The sequence below is a fragment of the Capricornis sumatraensis genome, chromosome 2 (assembly GCF_032405125.1).
Source record: "Capricornis sumatraensis isolate serow.1 chromosome 2, serow.2, whole genome shotgun sequence".
NCBI lineage: Eukaryota > Metazoa > Chordata > Mammalia > Artiodactyla > Bovidae > Capricornis > Capricornis sumatraensis.
Genome location: NC_091070.1, coordinates 220,584,988 through 220,604,232, shown reverse-complemented (window position 1 = coordinate 220,604,232; position 19,245 = coordinate 220,584,988). Strand labels below are relative to the sequence as shown.

The 19,245-nt window shown below is 46.7% G+C and overlaps 1 protein-coding gene across 1 annotated transcript in view; it reads right to left on the bottom strand.

The window, feature by feature from the left end:
- The window catches only part of SNED1 (sushi, nidogen and EGF like domains 1), an 81,678-nt gene that overhangs the window by 45,284 nt on the left and 17,149 nt on the right, over nt 1–19,245 (bottom strand). The window contains exon 2 of the mRNA XM_068962437.1: nt 1,945–2,232. Coding sequence (XP_068818538.1) covers nt 1,945–2,232 — 288 coding nt within the window. The remainder of the gene's footprint in view (nt 1–1,944; nt 2,233–19,245) is intronic.

The following is a 19,245-nucleotide window of genomic DNA, read 5'->3' as shown; positions in this document are numbered from 1 at the left end:
ACAAAGCACCGCGTGTGGAATGAGAAAAAATGTAAAAACAAAAAAGGGGAAACAAGGAAAAGCAGTTTTAATCATTAAGTTTCTTGATTTTCATGGAATCCTCCTCCATGAAAATATACATAAGAGGTTCTATTACAGATTGGACAAAGGGTGAAACTGTTTAAGAAAAGATCGCGGGACAAATAGGAAACACTGAGAAACAAATCAGAGCTTTACATCACTTAGCTTAGGAAAATAAATCCCAAATCAAGTAAGGTTGTAAATGAAACCACTGGCACCCCTGGGAGAAAATATAGGCAAATACATAGAGCATCTCGGGAAAGGACTTCTAAGCCTGACATTTGTTAACTGTAAGAACCAAAAAGGAGATTTATACATTTGACTCCAAAAAAGTGCCATATGGCCAAACCAAATGACAAACAGTGAAGTGAAAAATGTTTTTACAATACATGTGGCAGAAGCACTGGTGGGTCTTTAATTCAACTAGAACTTCCTTGAATCAATAAGAAAAAGAACAAAAACATGACAGGAAAACTGGCTACGGGTATGAACAGAAACATCACAGTCGAATGCAAGCAGCCGATGAGTCACCATTGCTAGAAATCAACGATGCGTAGAGCTGGAAACCCTGTCTGGGTGGCAGGCAAGGACTAGCAGTGCGTGTGGCCGGGTGCAGGGCTGTGGCATTGCACCAGCCTGTGGCTTTCACGAGCGTGACTGGGCACATTTTTAGCAGAGATTAGATTTCTGCGGGCAGCCATTTCCCTTCTAGCGACGGGTGCAGGATCTGACTTCACGACCCACTGGGGGCTGTGCAGCACGCTTGGGGGACACCTGAGGGCAGGTGCCACCATGCTGGGGGGCATGCACGTGGGGAGCCCCACGGTGAAAGGTGACATGGAGACCGAGCGCTCGCCTTCAGGAAGGCAGACTTAGGCCTTGGAAGTCAGGGAGGAGACGGGCCGGCTGCTGGCCGGCGTGGGGGGAGGTCTGGAGGGCAGGACCCCAGCTGGTGAGACCGGTGGAGGGGGTCTGCAGGCTGGCAGGTCCAGGCGTCTGAGGAGGACGAGGCCGTGCCTGAAGCCGGACTGTCACTTTCTGCGGATCCACCTGCTGCCGCAGCTGCCCCTGGGGAGGAGGGCTTCCTGTCTCCCAGCTCCCAGACCAACTTCCACCCCGAGCCCAGAGTCTCGGGTCCCTGTCTCACAAGACAAGCATTTTGGAACAGACTGGGTTTGCAAAGAGGAGAACGTCTGCTCAGGAGGGACCCTGGGCGCCTCCTTCCTCCCAGGTGGAGAGGTAATAGGTGAAATGACTGCGGAGGTGAAGCTATAACCAAACACGCGCAGGAACACAGAATGCAGAGTGCCCGCAGGAGGCGCTCGCGGGGCGGCAGACTCTAGTGGCTCCGTTTGCTCTCTATCTTGCGGGTCCGTACACAACAGCACACACTGAATGGCTCTGCCCTGCTGGCGGGGTTGTGGATTCTTTACTTCTTGTTAAAAAGACATTTTTCTTACAAACTAGTGATAAGAGACAAAGGCAGTATAGAAATGTAAATGGGCCGTTTGTAAACAGAAGTTCACTCGTGTGAAATTTCTTTCGCAGTAATGTTTACAGAAAAGAGCGCACATTTCCTGAATCGCCATCATGCTCCTGTTAAAAGCCCCAACAGACCGTCTGTCTCCCGGGTATGTGAGCTGCCGAGTCGGGGCACTGGGCCTTTTCCTGGACGCGGGTGATTTCCAGGAGGCCAGGAAGGTCCTGGCTCTGCCGTGCAGCCTGGCCCTGTGACCTGGGCAAGTGGCTTCTGTCCCTGAGCCCCACTGTCCCCTCTGGGCATGGCAAGGGGCTGACATCCGGCCCAGCCCAGCAAGGCAGGGGCCTGGAGGGAGACCCTGGGCCCCAGAGGGATGTCCTCCCCCCGCAGGATGGAGCACTCACGGGGGAAGACGCACTGCCTCCGAAGAAGGTCACGCGGTACCAAGTGGCTACGAACACCCAGCTGGCGGAGAAGCCCGGGAGCTCGGGGAAGTAGCGCCTGACGTCCGCCGTGGCCCTCCGCAGCGTGGCCGCGTCCGTGGCCTCCCGGAAGTACACGTGCCCTGCGCGCCGGTTGTCCACGTCCGCCCAGAAGGCCGCCACCACGCAGCGGTCCTTGGCGATGGGGAAGGCCACGGGGGTGAACTGAGAAACCTCCTTCAGGAAGGAGATGATCCCGTTGTTGTTCACCTGTTGGGGCAGAAAGCGAGGGGGGCCACGCCTCAGCCACCGGCACCCACTGAGGCTGAGCCAGCCTTGCGTGGGCGTTTCTAGGATGGCGACAGGTCCTGGCTCCTGACCGGGGGCCCCCGGGCCTGCTCCATGCCCTCCTCGGGTGCAGGCTCTGACCTGTTTGCTGCCGATGGTGCCCTGCCTGGGGCTGTCAGTGCAGGGTGGGGAGCCTCCAGCGTGTGCCCTGGCTTTGGGAGGGTGGGGGGGGGCGCTCAGACCTGCCCAGTGGCCCTAGCTCCTTGGTCCCACTGCCGACAGGGGCTTCAGAAGCCCAGGGCAGACTCTGAGCAGGTCTGCAGGGGCGAGAAGGAGGCCAGGGGTGGGAGGGCCTCAATGGCCAGATGGGGACGCCTGTGCTCAGGACTCCTCACGGTGGACACAGGAGGTGCACAGCGGCATCTTTGTGCTCAGACACAAGAGGGTCCGGTGCTAACCCCACGTTCCCTAGCTGTGCAGCCAGCAGGCAGGTTAGCCTTGCCTCTCTGTGCTCTGGCTTTTGACCGGTAGGACGGTGTGAATACTGAACTGGCCTCTCAGGCTGGGCTGGGCAAGATGAGTGAATTAATGACCACAGAGTATGCTGTCCACCCGCACGACCTGTCCTGGGAAACGTAGGTCAGAACTGTGCCTTTAGAAACAACCCTTGGGGTGAGGGCAGGCTCTGCAACCCACATCAACCAAAAATGCTAATAAATACACCTTGGAAAGGCAAGAAAGAGTGAACAAGGGAACGTGTTTCGATTCCGAGTTTGGGACAAGAGGAGGCTGGAGGTGAGCCCGGCATTTGAGGTGAGTGCAGCTGCTGCTGTGGAAGCAGCAGACGGAAGCCATGCCTGAAGTTCTGCAGCCTCGTGGAGGGAAGGAGAAAGCGCCAAACCACAGAGCCAGCTCAAGGTGAGGGGTCTGCTAACCCCACATGAGGCTGGGGCCTCTAAGGCCCTCGTCATGATCAGGGTGAGCCCAGAGCGGATGGCCCCCATGCAGGCACTCACTCCACCTTCCCTTCACCTGGGCCATCCAGGCACTGCAAGCCCGGGGCTTAGATTAGGGCGGCCTCTCACAGGGAACCAGGTTCTTGGCAGGAGTAAAGAAAAACTCTGCCTTTAGGAAGATGGCATCATCTGAGGCCTTGAGTTGCTCCTGTAAATATCTGCCCAAATACAAACTCCAGGACACAGTTGAAGATCAGGCATGTAAGGAAGTGAGACACTGCTAACAGGAATAAGCAGAAGGAGGAGAAAGAGCAGACACTGGAATTGCCAGACAGAGACTCTAAAATAGCAAACTTTACTATATTCAGAGAAATAAAATGCAAGTTTTAAAGTTTCATCAAGAGACTAGCCAAAATAATCTTGAAAAAGAATACCAACGTTGCAGGATTTACACTTTCTGATTTCAAGACTGACTGCAAAGCTACAGTAATCAAGACAGTGTGGCAGCGGCATGAAGACAGGCAGACAGATCAGGGGAGCCGCACAGAGAGCCCAGAACAGAGCCGCACGTGCACGGCCCTGTGATTCTCAACAGGGGTGCTAAGACCATCTGATGGAGCAAGGGCGGTCTTTCCAACAAACGGTACTGGGAAAACTGGATATTCATATGGAAAAGAATGAAATTAGATTGCTCCCTAACACCATTACAAAATTACCTGACATGGATCAAGGGTCCAAATATATGAGCTAAAAAATATAAAACTCGTTAAGAAAATGTAGGGCAAAAGCTTCATGACGTTGGCTTTGGCAATGACCCCAAAGGCACAGGCGACAAAAGAAAAAATAGACAAACTGGAATTCATCAAAATTAAAACCATTTTGTGCGTCAAAGATACTATCAGCAGAGTAAAAAGGCCACCCACAAAACAGAAAAATATTTTCAAATAATATATTTAATAAAGAAGAAATGAAGTAATGAAGGTAAAATTAAAACTTACTCTTAACGGATCTGACAGACAACAGTTTGTCTAAAATAATAATACCAATAATGTATTCAATCATATAATATGTAAAAGGTACGACAGCAATGATACAAAGGGGGGGAACGGTTAGTATTGTTTTGTTGTTACAGAAGCATTCACACTTTCTGAGAAGTACTACAGTGTTATTTGAACATATATTGGGATTAGTTGTCTTAAAGTAATTAAACAAAGAAGTCATTAGATTGAGGTGGCTCTAATGTCTTGGCAGCCTATGTAAGCAAACCAAAACCTAAGCATGGCTCGAAATCAGCGAACAACACGATGTGATACATCACATTAATAAACTGAGGAATAAAAATCATATGATCATCTCAATGGATGAAGAAAATGCTTTTGACAAAATTCAAGACAGGGAATGCCACTCCCTCCTTATTATTCAATACAGTATTTGAGGGTCTTAGCCGTAGCAATCAGACAAGAAAAAGAAATAAAGGGAATTCAGATCAGAAAGGAAGAAGGAAAACTGTCACTGTTTCCAGATGACACGATGTTGTATATTAGAAAACCCTCAAGATGCCACCCACAACAATGAGGACTATAAGTAATTCAATAAAGATGAAAGTTACAAAATTAATATTCAGAAATCTGTTGTGTTTCTATGCATTGACAATGAGCCATCAGAAAGAGAAATTAAGAAAATAATCCCCTTTATAGTTGCATCAAAAAGAATAAAATAGGCAGGAACAAATCTAACCAAGGAAGTAAGAGGTTTGTATGCTGAAAACTATAAGACATGAGAGAAACTAGAGACAACACAAACAAATGGAAAGGCATACTGTGCTTATGGATTGGAAGGATTAATATTGTTAAAATAACTACATGACCCAAGGGAATCTACAGATTCAGTGCAATTCCTATCAAAACAGCAATGGCAAACTTCACAGAACCAGATCATGTAATTCTAAAATGTGTATGGAAACACAAAGGACTGTGAATCTCCAAAACAAACTTGGAAAGAACAAAGCTCTAGGTTTCAAACACCCTGATTTCAAACTACACTGCAAAGCTACAGCGATCAAAACAGGATGGTACTAGCACAGAAGCAGACGCTCGGATCAATGGAGTAGAGTGGAGAGTCCCCAGATAAATCCACACACACAGGGCCGACTGGTCCACAGCAGCGGAGGCGAAATACAGGGGAGAGGCAGCTTCTTCAATGGATGATGCTGGGAAAGCTAGACAGCTACATGCAGATGACTCAGGCTGGACCACTTTCTCACACCACGCATGGAAGTAAGCTTGAAATGAGTGAGACTTTCTCACACCACACATGGAAATAAGCTCGAAATGAGTGAAAATTTAAATGCAGGACCTGAAGCCACAAAACTCCTAGAAGAAAACACAGGCAGCACACTCTCTGACATCAGTCTCAGTGATTCTTTTCTGACTCTGTCTTCCCAGGTAAGGGAAACAAAAGCCAAAATAAACAAATGGGACTTGAACTAGAAAGCTTTTGCACAGTGAAGGGAACTATCAGCGAGATGAAGAGGCAGCCTACTGAATGGGAGAAGATACTTGCGAGTTGTACATCCAACAAGGGGGTTAATATCCTAAATATACAAAGACCTCATAACTCAGTGTTGAAAACAATCAAACAAAAAACAAAACCAGATTTAAAACATGGGCAGAGGACTTGAATAGATGGTTTTAAAGAAGATAGACAGATGGCCAGTAGACACGAAAAGATGCTCAACTTCACTGATGACCAAAGAGAGCCAAAGTGAGATATCCTCCATCACACCTGTCAGAGTGACTGTTGTCAAAACACATAAAGTGTTTTGGTGAGGATGTGGAGAAAAGGAACCATGTGTACTGCTGCTGGGAACTTAAACTGATGCAGCTACTATGAAGAACAGTGTGGAGGTTACTCATAAAATTAAAGATAGAATTACCATGTAATCCAGCAATTACACTTCGGGGTATTTTCCCAAAGAAAACAAAAATACTAATTTGAAGATAAATGCACCCTAGTTCACAGCAGCAGTACTTACAGTAGACAAGAGATGGAAGCAAACTAGCCACTCATAGCTGAACGGACGAAGGAAAATTAGATACGTATGTGACTGAACATTACTGAGCCGCAAGAGAGCACGAAACTTTGCCATTTGTTACAACGTGGATGGACTTAGTGGGTATTGAGTCAGATCTAGAAGACAATATTGTATGATCTCACTTGTATGTGGAACTTAAAAAAAGAAGCAAATGAACAACCCTAAATGATCAGACTCGTGGAGAGCAAACAGGAGGCTGCAGAGGGGAGGCGTGGCGGTTGCAGAGGGGAGGCGTGGTGGGACAGGGGGAGGCGTGGCGGGACAGAGGGGAGGCGTGGCGGTTACAGAGGGGAGGCGTGGCAGGACAGAGGGGAGGCTTGGTGGTTACAGAGGGGAGGCGTGGCGGGACAATGAGTGGCTTAGGTGAGGGGGCTACGAGGAGGTGCAGATTTCCACTACAAAGTACCGTGTCACAGAGATGAGATGCGTGGCATGGGGCACACAGTCAGCGATCGTGTGATAACTTGGTGTGGAGACAGACGGTAACTAGACGTACAGTGGCGATCATTTTGTAATGTACAGAAATAGTGAGTCACCATGTTGCATATGGAAGGAACACTGTTGTAGGTCAATCGTTCAGTTAGAAACCCTCACACACAAAAGCCAGCGTGGAAAAGAAAGTGGGAACCAAGAACCAAGGTAACACATAGAAACTAGTGACAGACGTGGCAGATGTTAAGCTGGCCGTGCCTGTGACCACTTTGAACATCAGGAGTCTAAAAGCGCCAGTGCAAAGACAGATCGCCAGAGTGGGCCAAGGAACAAGGCCTAGCCACAAGCAGCCTGCGAGAGACACACTTTAAATGTGAAGACCATATAGATGAAAGGGAAATGATGGGGGAAAGTTACACCATGCTAACACTGGTCAACAGAAAACAAGAGTTGCTGTGCTTATCCCAAACAGATCTGACTTCAAGCATAGTTATGAAGGATAAAGAATGGCATTCCATGATGATGAAAGGGTCAGCTCTCCGAGAAGACATAACAATCCTTAATGTGTGTGTGGGCGGCTGCAATGACGCACACAGTGCGGCCGGGAGGAGCTACCCCGGGTCCCAGGTCAGGGGCGGCAGCCGAAAGGAGTTATCCGGCATCCGAGGTCAGGGGCGGCAGCTGAGAGTGCCAGGCTGCGACAGCGCAGGAGCAACCAAGAGGAGCTACCCCCGCCCGAGGAGCAATGGCTGCGTGGGCACTGGAGGGCCTAGAGGAGCTATTCCACATTCAAGGTCGGGAGGGGCAGCAGTGAGGAGATACCCCTCGTCCAAGGTAAGGAGCAGTGGCTGCGCTTTGCTGGAGCAGCCGTGAAGAGTTACCCCACGACAAGGTAAGAGAAACCCAAGTAAGACAGTAGGTGTTACAAGAGGGCATCAGAGGGCAGACACACTGAAACCATAATCACAGAAAACTAGTCAATCTAATCACACTAGGACCACAGCCTTGTCTAACTCAATGAAACTAAGCCATGCCCTGTGGGGGCACCCAAGTCGGGCAGGCATGGTGGAGAGGCCTGACAGAATGTGGTCCACTGGAGAAGGGAATGGCAAGCCACTTCAGTATTCTTGCCTTAAGAACCCCATGAACAGTATGAAAAGGCAAAATGATAGGATACTGAAAGAGGAACTCCCCAGGTCATTAGGTGCCCAATATACTACTGGAGATCAGTGGAGAAATAACTCCAGAAAGAATGAAGGGATGGAGCCAAAGCAAAAACAATACCCAGCTGTGGATGTGACTGGTGATAGAAGCAAGGTCCGATGCTGTAGAGAGCAATATTGCATAGGAACTTGGAATGTCAGGTCCATGAATCAAGGCAAATTGGAAGTGGTCAAACAGGAGATGGCAAGAGTGAACGTTGACATTCTAGGAATCAGCGAACTAAAATGGACTGGAATGGGTGGATTTAACTCAGATGACCATTACATCTACTACTGCGGGCAGGAATTCCTCAGAAGAAATGGAGTAGCCATCACGGTCAACAAATAGTCCGAAATGCAGTACTTGGATGCAATCTCAAAAAGGACAGAATGATCTCTGTTCGTTTCCAAGGCAAACCATTCAATATCCCAGTAATCCAAGTCTATGCCCCAACCAGTAATGCTGAAGAAGCTGAAGTTGAATAGTTCTATGAAGACCTACAAGACCTTTTAGAACTAACACCCCCAAAAGATGTCCTTTTCATTATAGGGGACTGGAATGCAAAAGTAGGAAGTCAAGAAACACCTGGAGTAACAGGCAAATTTGGCCTTGGAACATGGAATGAAGCAGGGCAAAGACTAATAGAGTTTTGCCAAGAAAATGCACTGTTCATAGCAAACACCCTCTTCCAACAACACAAGAGAAGACTCCACACATGGACATCACCAGGTGGTCAACACCGAAATCAGATTGATTATATTCTTTGCAGCCAAAGATGGAGAAGCTCAATACAGTCAACAAAAACAAGACCAGGAGCTGACTGTGGCTCAGATCATAAACTCCTTATTGCCAAATTCAGACTTAAATTGAAGAAAGTAGAGAAAACCACTAGACCATTCAGGTATGACCTAAATCCAATCCCTTATGATTGTACAGTGGAAGTGAGAAATAGATTTAAGGGCCTAGATCTGATAGATAGAGTGCCTGATGAACTATGGAATGTGGTTCGTGACATTGTACAGGAGACAGGGATCAAGACCATCCCCATGGAAAAGAAATGCAAAAAAGCAAAATGGCTGTCTGGGAATAGCTGTGAAAAGAAGAGAGGCAAAAAGCAAAGGAGAAAAGGAAAGATATAAGCATCTGAACGCAAAGTTCCAAAAAATAACAAGAGATAAGAAAGCCTTCTTCAGCGATCAATGCAAAGAAATAGAGGAAAAGAACAGAATGGGAAAGACTAGAGATCGCTTCAAGAAAATTAGAGATACCAAGGGAACATTTCATGCAAAGATGGGCTCAATAAACGACAGAAATCGTATGGACCTAACAGAAGCAGAAGATATTAAGAAGAGGCGGCAAGAATACACAGAAGAACTGTACAAAAAAGATCCTCATGACCAAGATAATCACGATGGTGTGATCAATCACCTAGAGCCAGACATCCTGGAATGTGAAGTCAAGAGGGCCTTAGAAAGCATCACTATGAACAAAGCTAGTGGAGGTGATGGAATTCCAGTTGAGCTATTTCAAATCCTGAAAGATGATGCTGTGAAAGTGCTGCATTCAATATGCCAGCAAAGTTGGAAAACTCAGCAGTAGCCACAGGACTGGAAAAGGTCAGTTTTCATTCCAATCCCAAAGAAAAGCAATGCCAAAGAATGCTCAAACTACCGCACAATTGCACTCATCTCACATGCTAGTAAAGTAATGCTCAAAATTCTCCAAGCCAGGCTTCAGCAATATGTGAACCGTGAACTTTCAGATGTTCAAGCTGGTTTTAGAAAAGGCAGAGGAACCAGAAATCAAACTGCCAACATCTGCTGGATCATGGAAAAAGCAAGAGAGTTCCAGAAAAACATCTATTTCTGCTTTATTGACTATGCCAATGCCTTTAACTGTGTGGATCACAATAAACTGTGGAAAATTCTGAAAGAGATGGGAATACCAGACCACCTGACCTGCCTCTTGAGAAACCTATATGCAGGTCAGGAAGCAACCGTTAGAACTGGACATGGAACGACAGACTGGTTCCAAATAGGAAAAGGAGTACGTCAAGGCTGTATATTGTCACCCTGCTTATTTAACTTCTATGCAGAGTACATCATGAGAAACGCTAGGCTGGAAGAAGCACAAGCTGGAATCAAGATTGCAGGGAGAAATAGCAATAACCTCAGATATGCAGATGACACCACCCTTATGGCAGAAAGTGAGGAGGAACTAAAAAGCCTCTTGATGAAAGTGAAAGTGGAGAGTGAAAAAGTTGGCTTAAAGCTCAACATTCAGAAAATGAAGATCATGGCCTCCGGTCCCATCACTTCATGGGAAATAGATGGGGAAACAGTGGAAACAGTGTCAGAATTTATTTTTGGGGGCTCCAAAATCACTGCAGATGGTGACTTCAGCCATGAAATTAAAAGACGGTTACTCCTTGGAAGAAAAGTTATGACCAACCTAGATAGCATATTCAAAAGCAGGGACATTACTTTGCCACCAAAGGTCCATCTAGTCAAGGCTATGGTTTTTCCAGTGGTTATGTATGGATGTGATAGTTGGACTGTGAAGAAAGCTGAGTGCCGAAGAATTGATGCTTTTGAACTGTGGTGTTGGAGAAGACTCTTGAGGGTCCCTTGGACTGCAAGGAGATCCAACCAGTCCATTCTGAAGGAGATCAGCCATGGGATTTCTTTGCAGGAAATGATGCTGAAGCTGAAACTCCAGTACTTTGGCCACCTCATGCAAAGAGTTGACTCATTGGAAAAGACTCTGATGCTGGGAGGGATTGAGGGCAGGAGGAGAAGGAGACGACAGAGGATGAGATGGCTGGATGGCATCACTGACTCGATGGACGTGAGTCTGAGTGAACTCCGGGAGTTGGTGATGGACAGGGAGGCCTGGCGAGCTGCTATTCATGGGGTCGCAAAGAGTCAGACATGACTAGCAACTGAACTGAAGTGAACTGAATGTGTGCACACCCCACAGCATTGAACTACACAAGGCAACAGCTATCAGAGTTGCAAGGAGAAATGGACAAGTCCACCATTATAGCTGGATATTTCAATGCTCCTCTGCCAGAAATGGATGGATCTGGCAGGCAGAGAATCAGAAATGACCTAACCAAACTCAACAACACTATCAACGTTAGATATAATCAACATACCTCTTCCCCAAACAACAGCAGAATACACATTCTCCTCAAGCTCACAAGGAGCATTCACCAATGTTCACAGACCACATCCATGGCCATAGAATGCACCTTAAAAAACCGAAAAGCATAGAGATTCTACATATCTGCTCTCAGACCGCATTGGAATTAAACTAGAAGTCAATAGCAAAAATAACTGGAAAAGCCCCAATTACATGGCAGTTACACAACACCCTTCTAAACAACACATGGGGCATTAAGAATGTCAGGAGAAGTTAAGAAATACTTGAGCTAAATGAAAATTTAAAAATGTAATTTATCAAAAATTGTGAGAGTCGGTGAAAACAGTACCAAGAGGGAAATTTAGAGCACTGAATGTGTATTAGAAAATAAGAAAAGTCTAAAATCAATAATCTAAGTTTCTACCTTAGGAAGCTAGAAAAAGAAGAGCAGATTTAATCCAAAGAAGCAGAATAAAAGAAGTAATAAGAATTACAGGGAAAATCAATGAAATTGAAAATGGGTGATCCATTTAAAAAATCAACAAAGACAAAAGCTGGCTCTTTGAAGAGATGAATAAAATTGATAAGACTCTAGCCAGGCTATCTATGAAAAAAAGAAGACATAAATTACAGATATGAGAAATGAGAGGGTATTAGTAGAGAGGCCATGGAGATTGAAAGGATAATAAAGAGATAGGGGCTTTCCAGGTGGCACAGTGGTGAAAAAAAAACAAACCCATCCACCTCCCAATGCAGGAGATGCAAGAGATGTGGGTTTGATTCCTGAGTCGAGGAGTTTCCATGGAGGAGGTAAGGGCAACCCATGCCAGTGTTCCTGCCTAGGTAATCCCATGAGCAGAGGAGCCTGGCAGGCTACAGTCCACAGGGTCGAAAGAGCTGGACATGTCTGAGCACACACACACGCAATATGAAAAAAGTCTATAACCATAAATTTGGTTTAGAAACAGCAGAGAAACCAGGGATCAAACTGCCAACATCTGTTGGATCATAGAGAAAGCAAGGGAAATCCAGAAAAACATCTGCTTCTGCTTCATTGACTGCACTAAACCCATTAACTGTATGGATCACAACAAACTGTGGAAAATTCTTAAAAAGATGGGACTACCAGTCCATCTTACCTGTCTCCTGAGAAGTCTATATGAAGGTCAAAAAGCAGCAGTTAGAACCAAATATGACACAATGGCCTGGGTTCAAAGTTGGGAAAGAGTATGACAAGGCTGTATATTGTCACCTTGCTTATTTAACTTATATGCAGAGTACATCACATGAAATGCCAGGCTGGATGAAGCACAAGCTGGAATCAAGATTGCTAGGTGAAATATCAACAACTTCAGATATACAGATGATACCACGCTAATGGCAGAACATAAAGAGGAACCAAAGAGCCTCTTGATGAGGGTGAGAAAGAGTGAAAAAGCTGACTTGAAATTCAACATTCAAAAAAGATCATGGCATACGGCCCCGTCGCTTCATGGCACACAGAAGAGAGGTGGAAGCAGTGGCAGATGTCGTCTTCTCGGGCTCCAAAATCACTGCAGGCGGCGACTGCAGCGTGAGATCAAGAGACTCCAAAATCACTGCAGGCGGCGACTGCAGCGTGAGATCAAGAGACTCCAAAATCACTGCAGGCGGCGACTGCAGCTGTGAGATCAAGAGACTCCAAAATCACTGCAGGCGGCGACTGTAGCGTGAGATCAAGAGACTCCAAAATCACTGCAGGCGGCGACTGTAGCGTGAGATCAAGAGACTCCAAAATCACTGCAGGCGGCGACTGCAGCTGTGAGATCAAGAGACTCCAAAATCACTGCAGGTGGCGACTGTAGCGTGAGATCAAGAGACTCCAAAATCACTGCAGGCGGCGACTGCAGCGTGAGATCAAGAGACTCCAAAATCACTGCAGGCGGCGACTGCAGCGTGAGATCAAGAGACTCCAAAATCACTGCAGGCGGCGACTGCAGCTGTGAGATTAAGAGACTCCAAAATCACTGCAGGCGGCAACTGTAGCGTGAGATCAAGAGACTCCAAAATCACTGCAGGCAGTGACTGTAGCTGTGAGATCAAGAGACTCCAAAATCACTGCAGGCGGTGACTGCAGCTGTGAGATTAAGAGACTCCAAAATCACTGCAGGCGGCGACTGCAGCTGTGAGATCAAGAGACTCCAAAATCACTGCAGGCGGCGACTGTAGCGTGAGATCAAGAGACTCCAAAATCACTGCAGGCAGTGACTGTAGCTGTGAGATCAAGAGACTCCAAAATCACTGCAGGCGGTGACTGCAGCTGTGAGATTAAGAGACTCCAAAATCACTGCAGGCGGCGACTGCAGCTGTGAGATCAAGAGACTCCAAAATCACTGCAGGCGGCGACTGTAGCGTGAGATCAAGAGACTCCAAAATCACTGCAGGCGGCAACTGCAGCTGTGAGATTAAGAGACTCCAAAATCACTGCAGGCGGCGACTGTAGCGTGAGATCAAGAGACTCCAAAATCACTGCAGGCGGCGACTGTAGCGTGAGATCAAGAGACTCCAAAATCACTGCAGGCGGCGACTGCAGCGTGAGATCAAGAGACTCCAAAATCACTGCAGGCGGCGACTGTAGCGTGAGATCAAGAGACTCCAAGATCACTGCAGGCGGTGACTGCAGCTGTGAGATCAAGAGACTCCAACATCACTGCAGGCGGCGACTGTAGAGTGAGATCAAGAGACTCCAAAATCACTGCAGGCGGTGACTGCAGCGTGAGATCAAGAGACTCCAAAATCACTGCAGGCGGCGACTGTAGCGTGAGATCAAGAGACTCCAAAATCACTGCAGGCGGCGACTGCAGCCATGAGATTAAGAGGTGCTTGCTCCTTGGAAGAAAAGCTATGAGGAACCTAGACAGCATTTCAAAAAGCAGAGACATCATTTGGTCAACAAAGGTCCATCTAGTCAAAGTAATGTTTTTTCCAGTAGTTGTGTACAGATGTGAATGTTGGACCATAAAGAATGCAGAGTGCTGAAGAATTGATGCTTCTGAATTGTTGTGCTGGAGAAGACTCTTGAGAGTCCCTTGGACAGGCAGAAGATCAAACCGGTCAATCCTAAAGGAGATCAACCCTGAATATTCATTGGAAGGACAATTGCTGAAGCTGAAGCTTGAATACTTTGGCCACCTGATGTGAAGAGCCAACTCATTGGAAAAGACTCTGATGCTGGGAAGGACTGAGGGCAAGGGGAGAAAAGGATGACAGAGGATGAGATGGTTGGATGGCGTCATCGTCACAATGAGCAAGCTCCAGGAGTTGGTGAAGGACAGGGAAGCCTGGTGTGCTGCAATCCATGGGGTCGCAAAGAGTCAGGTGTCGGGAGCTGCGTTAGGCATTACTGACAAAATGGAGGCACGGCCCTAACCCCCTCTCCTCATTCCGCAGGCACGGTCCGGGGATGAAGGAGTTAGTTTTCATAATTCTGACTTGTTCTTTCCTTTCTTCAGTTGAGTTGGCTGGAAAGAATGTTAAGGTGCTTATTGTTCTTGAGAGAAGCATGAGAAAGCACAAAGCCTTCTACAGTTGTGCCTGTAGAACTAATCTATAAAGTAACCATTGACATTTGTTCAAGGATTTTTACAAAGAATGTCCCAGGATGAGCACATAGGCCGCAGCTTGAGGCCATGGAAGGATTGTTATCTGGGACCTGTGTGTGAGGGAAATGTTTATGGCAAAGGAAGTTTGCTGAGTTTAGGGTTTAGGAATAATAAAGAATAGCTAGAAGCCTTTTTAGGAGATAGTGAGCTTAGGATACTAGGGGCAAGCAGGATTTAGAAAGATAAGAGATAAACTGAGGAATGTGATATGCAGCCCAGACGTTAGCATGAATTGCAATGTAATCACAAGTACACACGATTCTGAGGGAATCGCTGAAGCAGGAACTCTGAAAATGTAATCATTGTACAAGTACACACGATTCTGAGAGAATCGCTGAAGCAGGAACTCTGAAGGGCAACAAGGAGACAATAATCTGGGTGTGGGGGAGCTGAAAATGTCAGACCTCTGACCTAATGCTTTTGTCAAAGGATAAAAGATCTGATGCTTGAAATAAACATGTGGCCCCGCACCTCGAGTCAGAGGCTGCATCATTCCCCGCCGACACCGCTCATCCCTTCAGGATGACTCCCTGGCTGCTGGAGCTGGACTCCGGCAGTCGGGCATGACTTAACAGCTAAACAACAACAACAAATTCGGTAAGGTAAAATGAACTGATTCCTGAAAGACACTATCTGCCAAAGCTCACACAAGAAGAAGTGGACAATCTGGATCAGTTCAGTTCAGTCCAGTCGCTCAGTCGTGTCGACTCTTTGCGACCCCATGAATCGCAGCACGCCAGGCCTCCCTGTCCATCACCAACTCCTGGAGTTCACTCAGACTCACGTCCATCGAGTCCGTGATGCCATTCAGCCATCTCATCCTCTGTCGTCCCCTTCTTCTCCTGCCCTCAATAGGCCCATGTTTATTAGAGATATTGAATCAATGAGGACAGCCTTCTCCAGTGGAAAGCACCAAGCCCAGAGGAGCGCAGTGATGAATTCTCCCAAACATTTAAGAAAAAATGATACAGACTTTCTACCATCTCTCTTAGAGGACAGAAGCTGAGGTAATATTTCCCAAGGCATTCTATGAGGCCAGCATCATCCTAAGATCAAAACTAGACAGAGACATTTCAAGAAAAGAAAACTAGAGACAAATATCTCTTGTGGATATAGATATAAGAATCCTCAACAAAATATTGGAAATCAAATCCAGCACTGTATAGAAAGAATTATATACCACAACCACACCTGGGATTTATCTCAGGCATGCAAGGTTAGTTTGACATTCAAAAATCAATTGATTTGATTGATCGCATTACGAGGCTCAGCTGGTAAAGAATCCACCTGCAATGCGAAATACCTGGGTTCCATCCCTGGGTTGGGAAGATCCCCTGGAGAAGGAAAAGGCTACCCACTCCAGTATTCTGGCCTGGAGAATTCCATAGACTATACAGTCCATGGGGTCACAAAGAGTCAGACATAACTGAATGACTTTCACTAACTAAGAGGTTCAAAAAGAAAAATCACATGATCATATTAATAGATGAATAGAAAGCATTTGTCAAAATCCAGCACTCATTCATGATAAAGACTTTCAGTAATCTAGGAAGATGGGGAACCTGCTCAACTTGATAAACAATGTCTATAAAAAACCTGCAGCTAACATCATACTTACTGGTGAGAAACTAGACCTTCTCCCACTAAGATAAGCTACAAGGTAGGGATTTCCCCCTCATCAGTCCTTCCCAGCATTGTACCGGAAGTTCTACCAAAGCAGTAAATAAAGGAAATAAAAAGTTCAGCTCTGTGAAGGCTAGTATCAAGACTGACTTGGAGAGGATATTTGCAGACATGATAAAGATTTATTCAAAATATACAAAGAACTCTCAAAACTAAACAATGAGAAAACAAACAACCTGGTCAAAAGCTGGGCCAGAAGTCTTAGAGACCCTCAACCAAAGTACACGTGCAGATGGCAAACACGCACACGGAAGAGGTGCTCCACCTCGCAGGCCACCAGGGAGATGCAAGTCGGAACAACAGTGAGACAGCACGGCAGGCCTGTTCGCACGGCCAAAACCCAGAACACTGCCAGCAGCGAGTGCTGGGAGGATGTGGGGCAGCAGAATCTCTCTCTCACTGCTCATGGAGCAAAAGTCAAATGACGCAGCCACTTCGGAACACAGGAGGGCGGTTTCTTGGAAAACTAAACGTACTCTTACCACGTAATCCAGTAATTGTCGCTCTTAGAATTTAGCCAAAAGAGATGAAAACTTTGGTTCGCACAAATACCTGCACACTGATATTTACAGCAGCTTTAGCATAACTGCCAAAACCTGGAAGCAACCAGGATAACCTTCAGTAGATGAATGAATAATTAAACTGTGGTCCATCTAGGCAACAGGATATTACTCAGCAGTAAAAAGAAATGAGCTGTGAAGTCATGAAAAAATACAGATGAAACCTACATGCATATTAAGTAAAAATGTCAGCCTGAAAAGGCAACACACTATGTGATTCCAACTATAAGACATTCTAGAAAAGGTAGCACCATGGAGACAGGAAGAGGATCGGCGGTCGCCAGGGGCTGGCGGAGGGATGCTGCCGTCGAATCGAGGGACAGCGTCCCGAGACATCTGTCCAAACCCACAGGACGCCAGCACCAACAGTGGCCTGAATGCAAACTGCGGGTGCTGGGGGGTAGCGACATGTCCGTGTAGGTTCATCAGTTACAACAAAGGTGCCCTCTGGTGGAGGCTGCAGATAAAAGGGAGGTGGTCACGAGGGGGCAAGGGGCATATGGGAAGTCTCTGCACCGTCCTCTCAGTTTTTCTGTGAGCTTAAAACTGCTGTAAAAAATGGTCTTTAGAAAAAGACAGCCCAGTAAAAGAAGTCAAAGGGCTTGACTAGGCATTTCTCCAAAGAAGATATACAAATGGCCAATAACCACATGAAAAGATGCTCAGCATCATTAATTGTCGGGGAGGTGAAACTCAAAACACAGTGAGAGGGACTTCACTGGTGGTCCAGTGGCTTAAACTCTGTGCTCCCAATGCAGCGGGCCCAGGTTCAATCCCTGGTCGGGGAACTAAATCCCACCTGCCACAGCGGAAGATCCTGCAGACTGCAACTAAGATCCTGGCACAACCAAATAAATAGAAACAAAACAGTAGAACGTTAAGGAAAACCCGGCTGAGATGCGACTTCATAGCCACTGGGATGGTGACCATGGGGAAAAAAGGGATCGTAACAAATGTTTGTGAAGATGCGAAGACACTAGAACCCTCACATACCCTTGGTGGGACGTGAAATCGTGCAGCCACTGTGGAAAAATAGTATGGTTAAACACAGAATAACTCCATGCCCTAGCGATTCTACACCTGGGACTCTATCTGTATACATACAAGAGAACTGAAAACATGTCCGCACACCAGTGTGTACACAGATGTGCATAGCAGCGCTATTAACAACAACCAAAGGAGCAAGCAGCCCGGCTTTGCATCACTGAAGGAGCGGATAAATTAAAAATAAATGGAACGTTCTTGGCAAATTAAAGAGGTGAAGTACTGACACTGTCCACAACACGAGTGAACCTTGAAAACGTTACGTGAAAGAAGCCAGTCGCAAAAGACTGTGTGGTTCGGCTTATACAGAGCATGCAGAATAGGCAGATCCATAGGCGCAAAGTAGGTCAGTGGTTGCCCAGGTCAGGGGCGCGCTAAGAAGCTGGGGGCGGTAACCCGGAGTGCAAGGTTCCTTTAGGGGTGAAGAGAATACTCTAAGAGCGACTGTGGTGACGGACACACAGTTCTGAAAAGACGTGGAAAGCCGCTGCCTTGTAAGAGGGTGAGCTGTAGGCTTGCTGTTGTTCAGCCGCTAGGTCACCTCCGCCTCTCTGTGACCCCATGGACTGCAGCACGCCAGGCTCTGCTGTCCTTCGCCATCTGCCGGAACCTGGTCAAATTCATGTCCATTCAGTTGGTGATGCCATCTCATCCTCTGCCACCCGCTTCTCCTTTTGCCTTCAGTCTTCCCCAGCATCAGAGTCTTTTCCGATGAGTTGACTCTTCACATCAGGTGGCCAAAGTATTCACGCTTCAGTTTCAGCATCAGTCCTTGCAGTGAATATTCAGGATTGACCTCCTTTAGGATTGGCTGGTTTGATCTTGCTGTCCAAGGGCCTCCCAAGAGTCCATGGTCTCCAACACCACGGTTCGAAGGCGTTAATTCTTTGGTGCTCAGCCTTCTTTATGTTCTAGCTCTCACATCCATACGTGACTAACGGAAAAACCATAGCTTTGACCATATGGACCTTTATTGACAAAATCGATGTCTCTGTTTTTTAATACTCTCTCTAGGTTTGTCATGGCCTTCCTTCCAAGGAACAAGCGTAGATTTTAATTTCATGGCTGTTCTAACCATCTGCAGTGGTTTTGGAGCCCAGGAAAATTAAGTCTGTCACTGTTTCCCCCTTCTATTTGCCATGCAGTGATGGGACTGGATGCCATGATCTTAGTTTTCTGAATGTTGAGTTTCAAGTCAGTTTTTTCACTTTCCTCTTTCACTTTCATCAAGAGGTGTT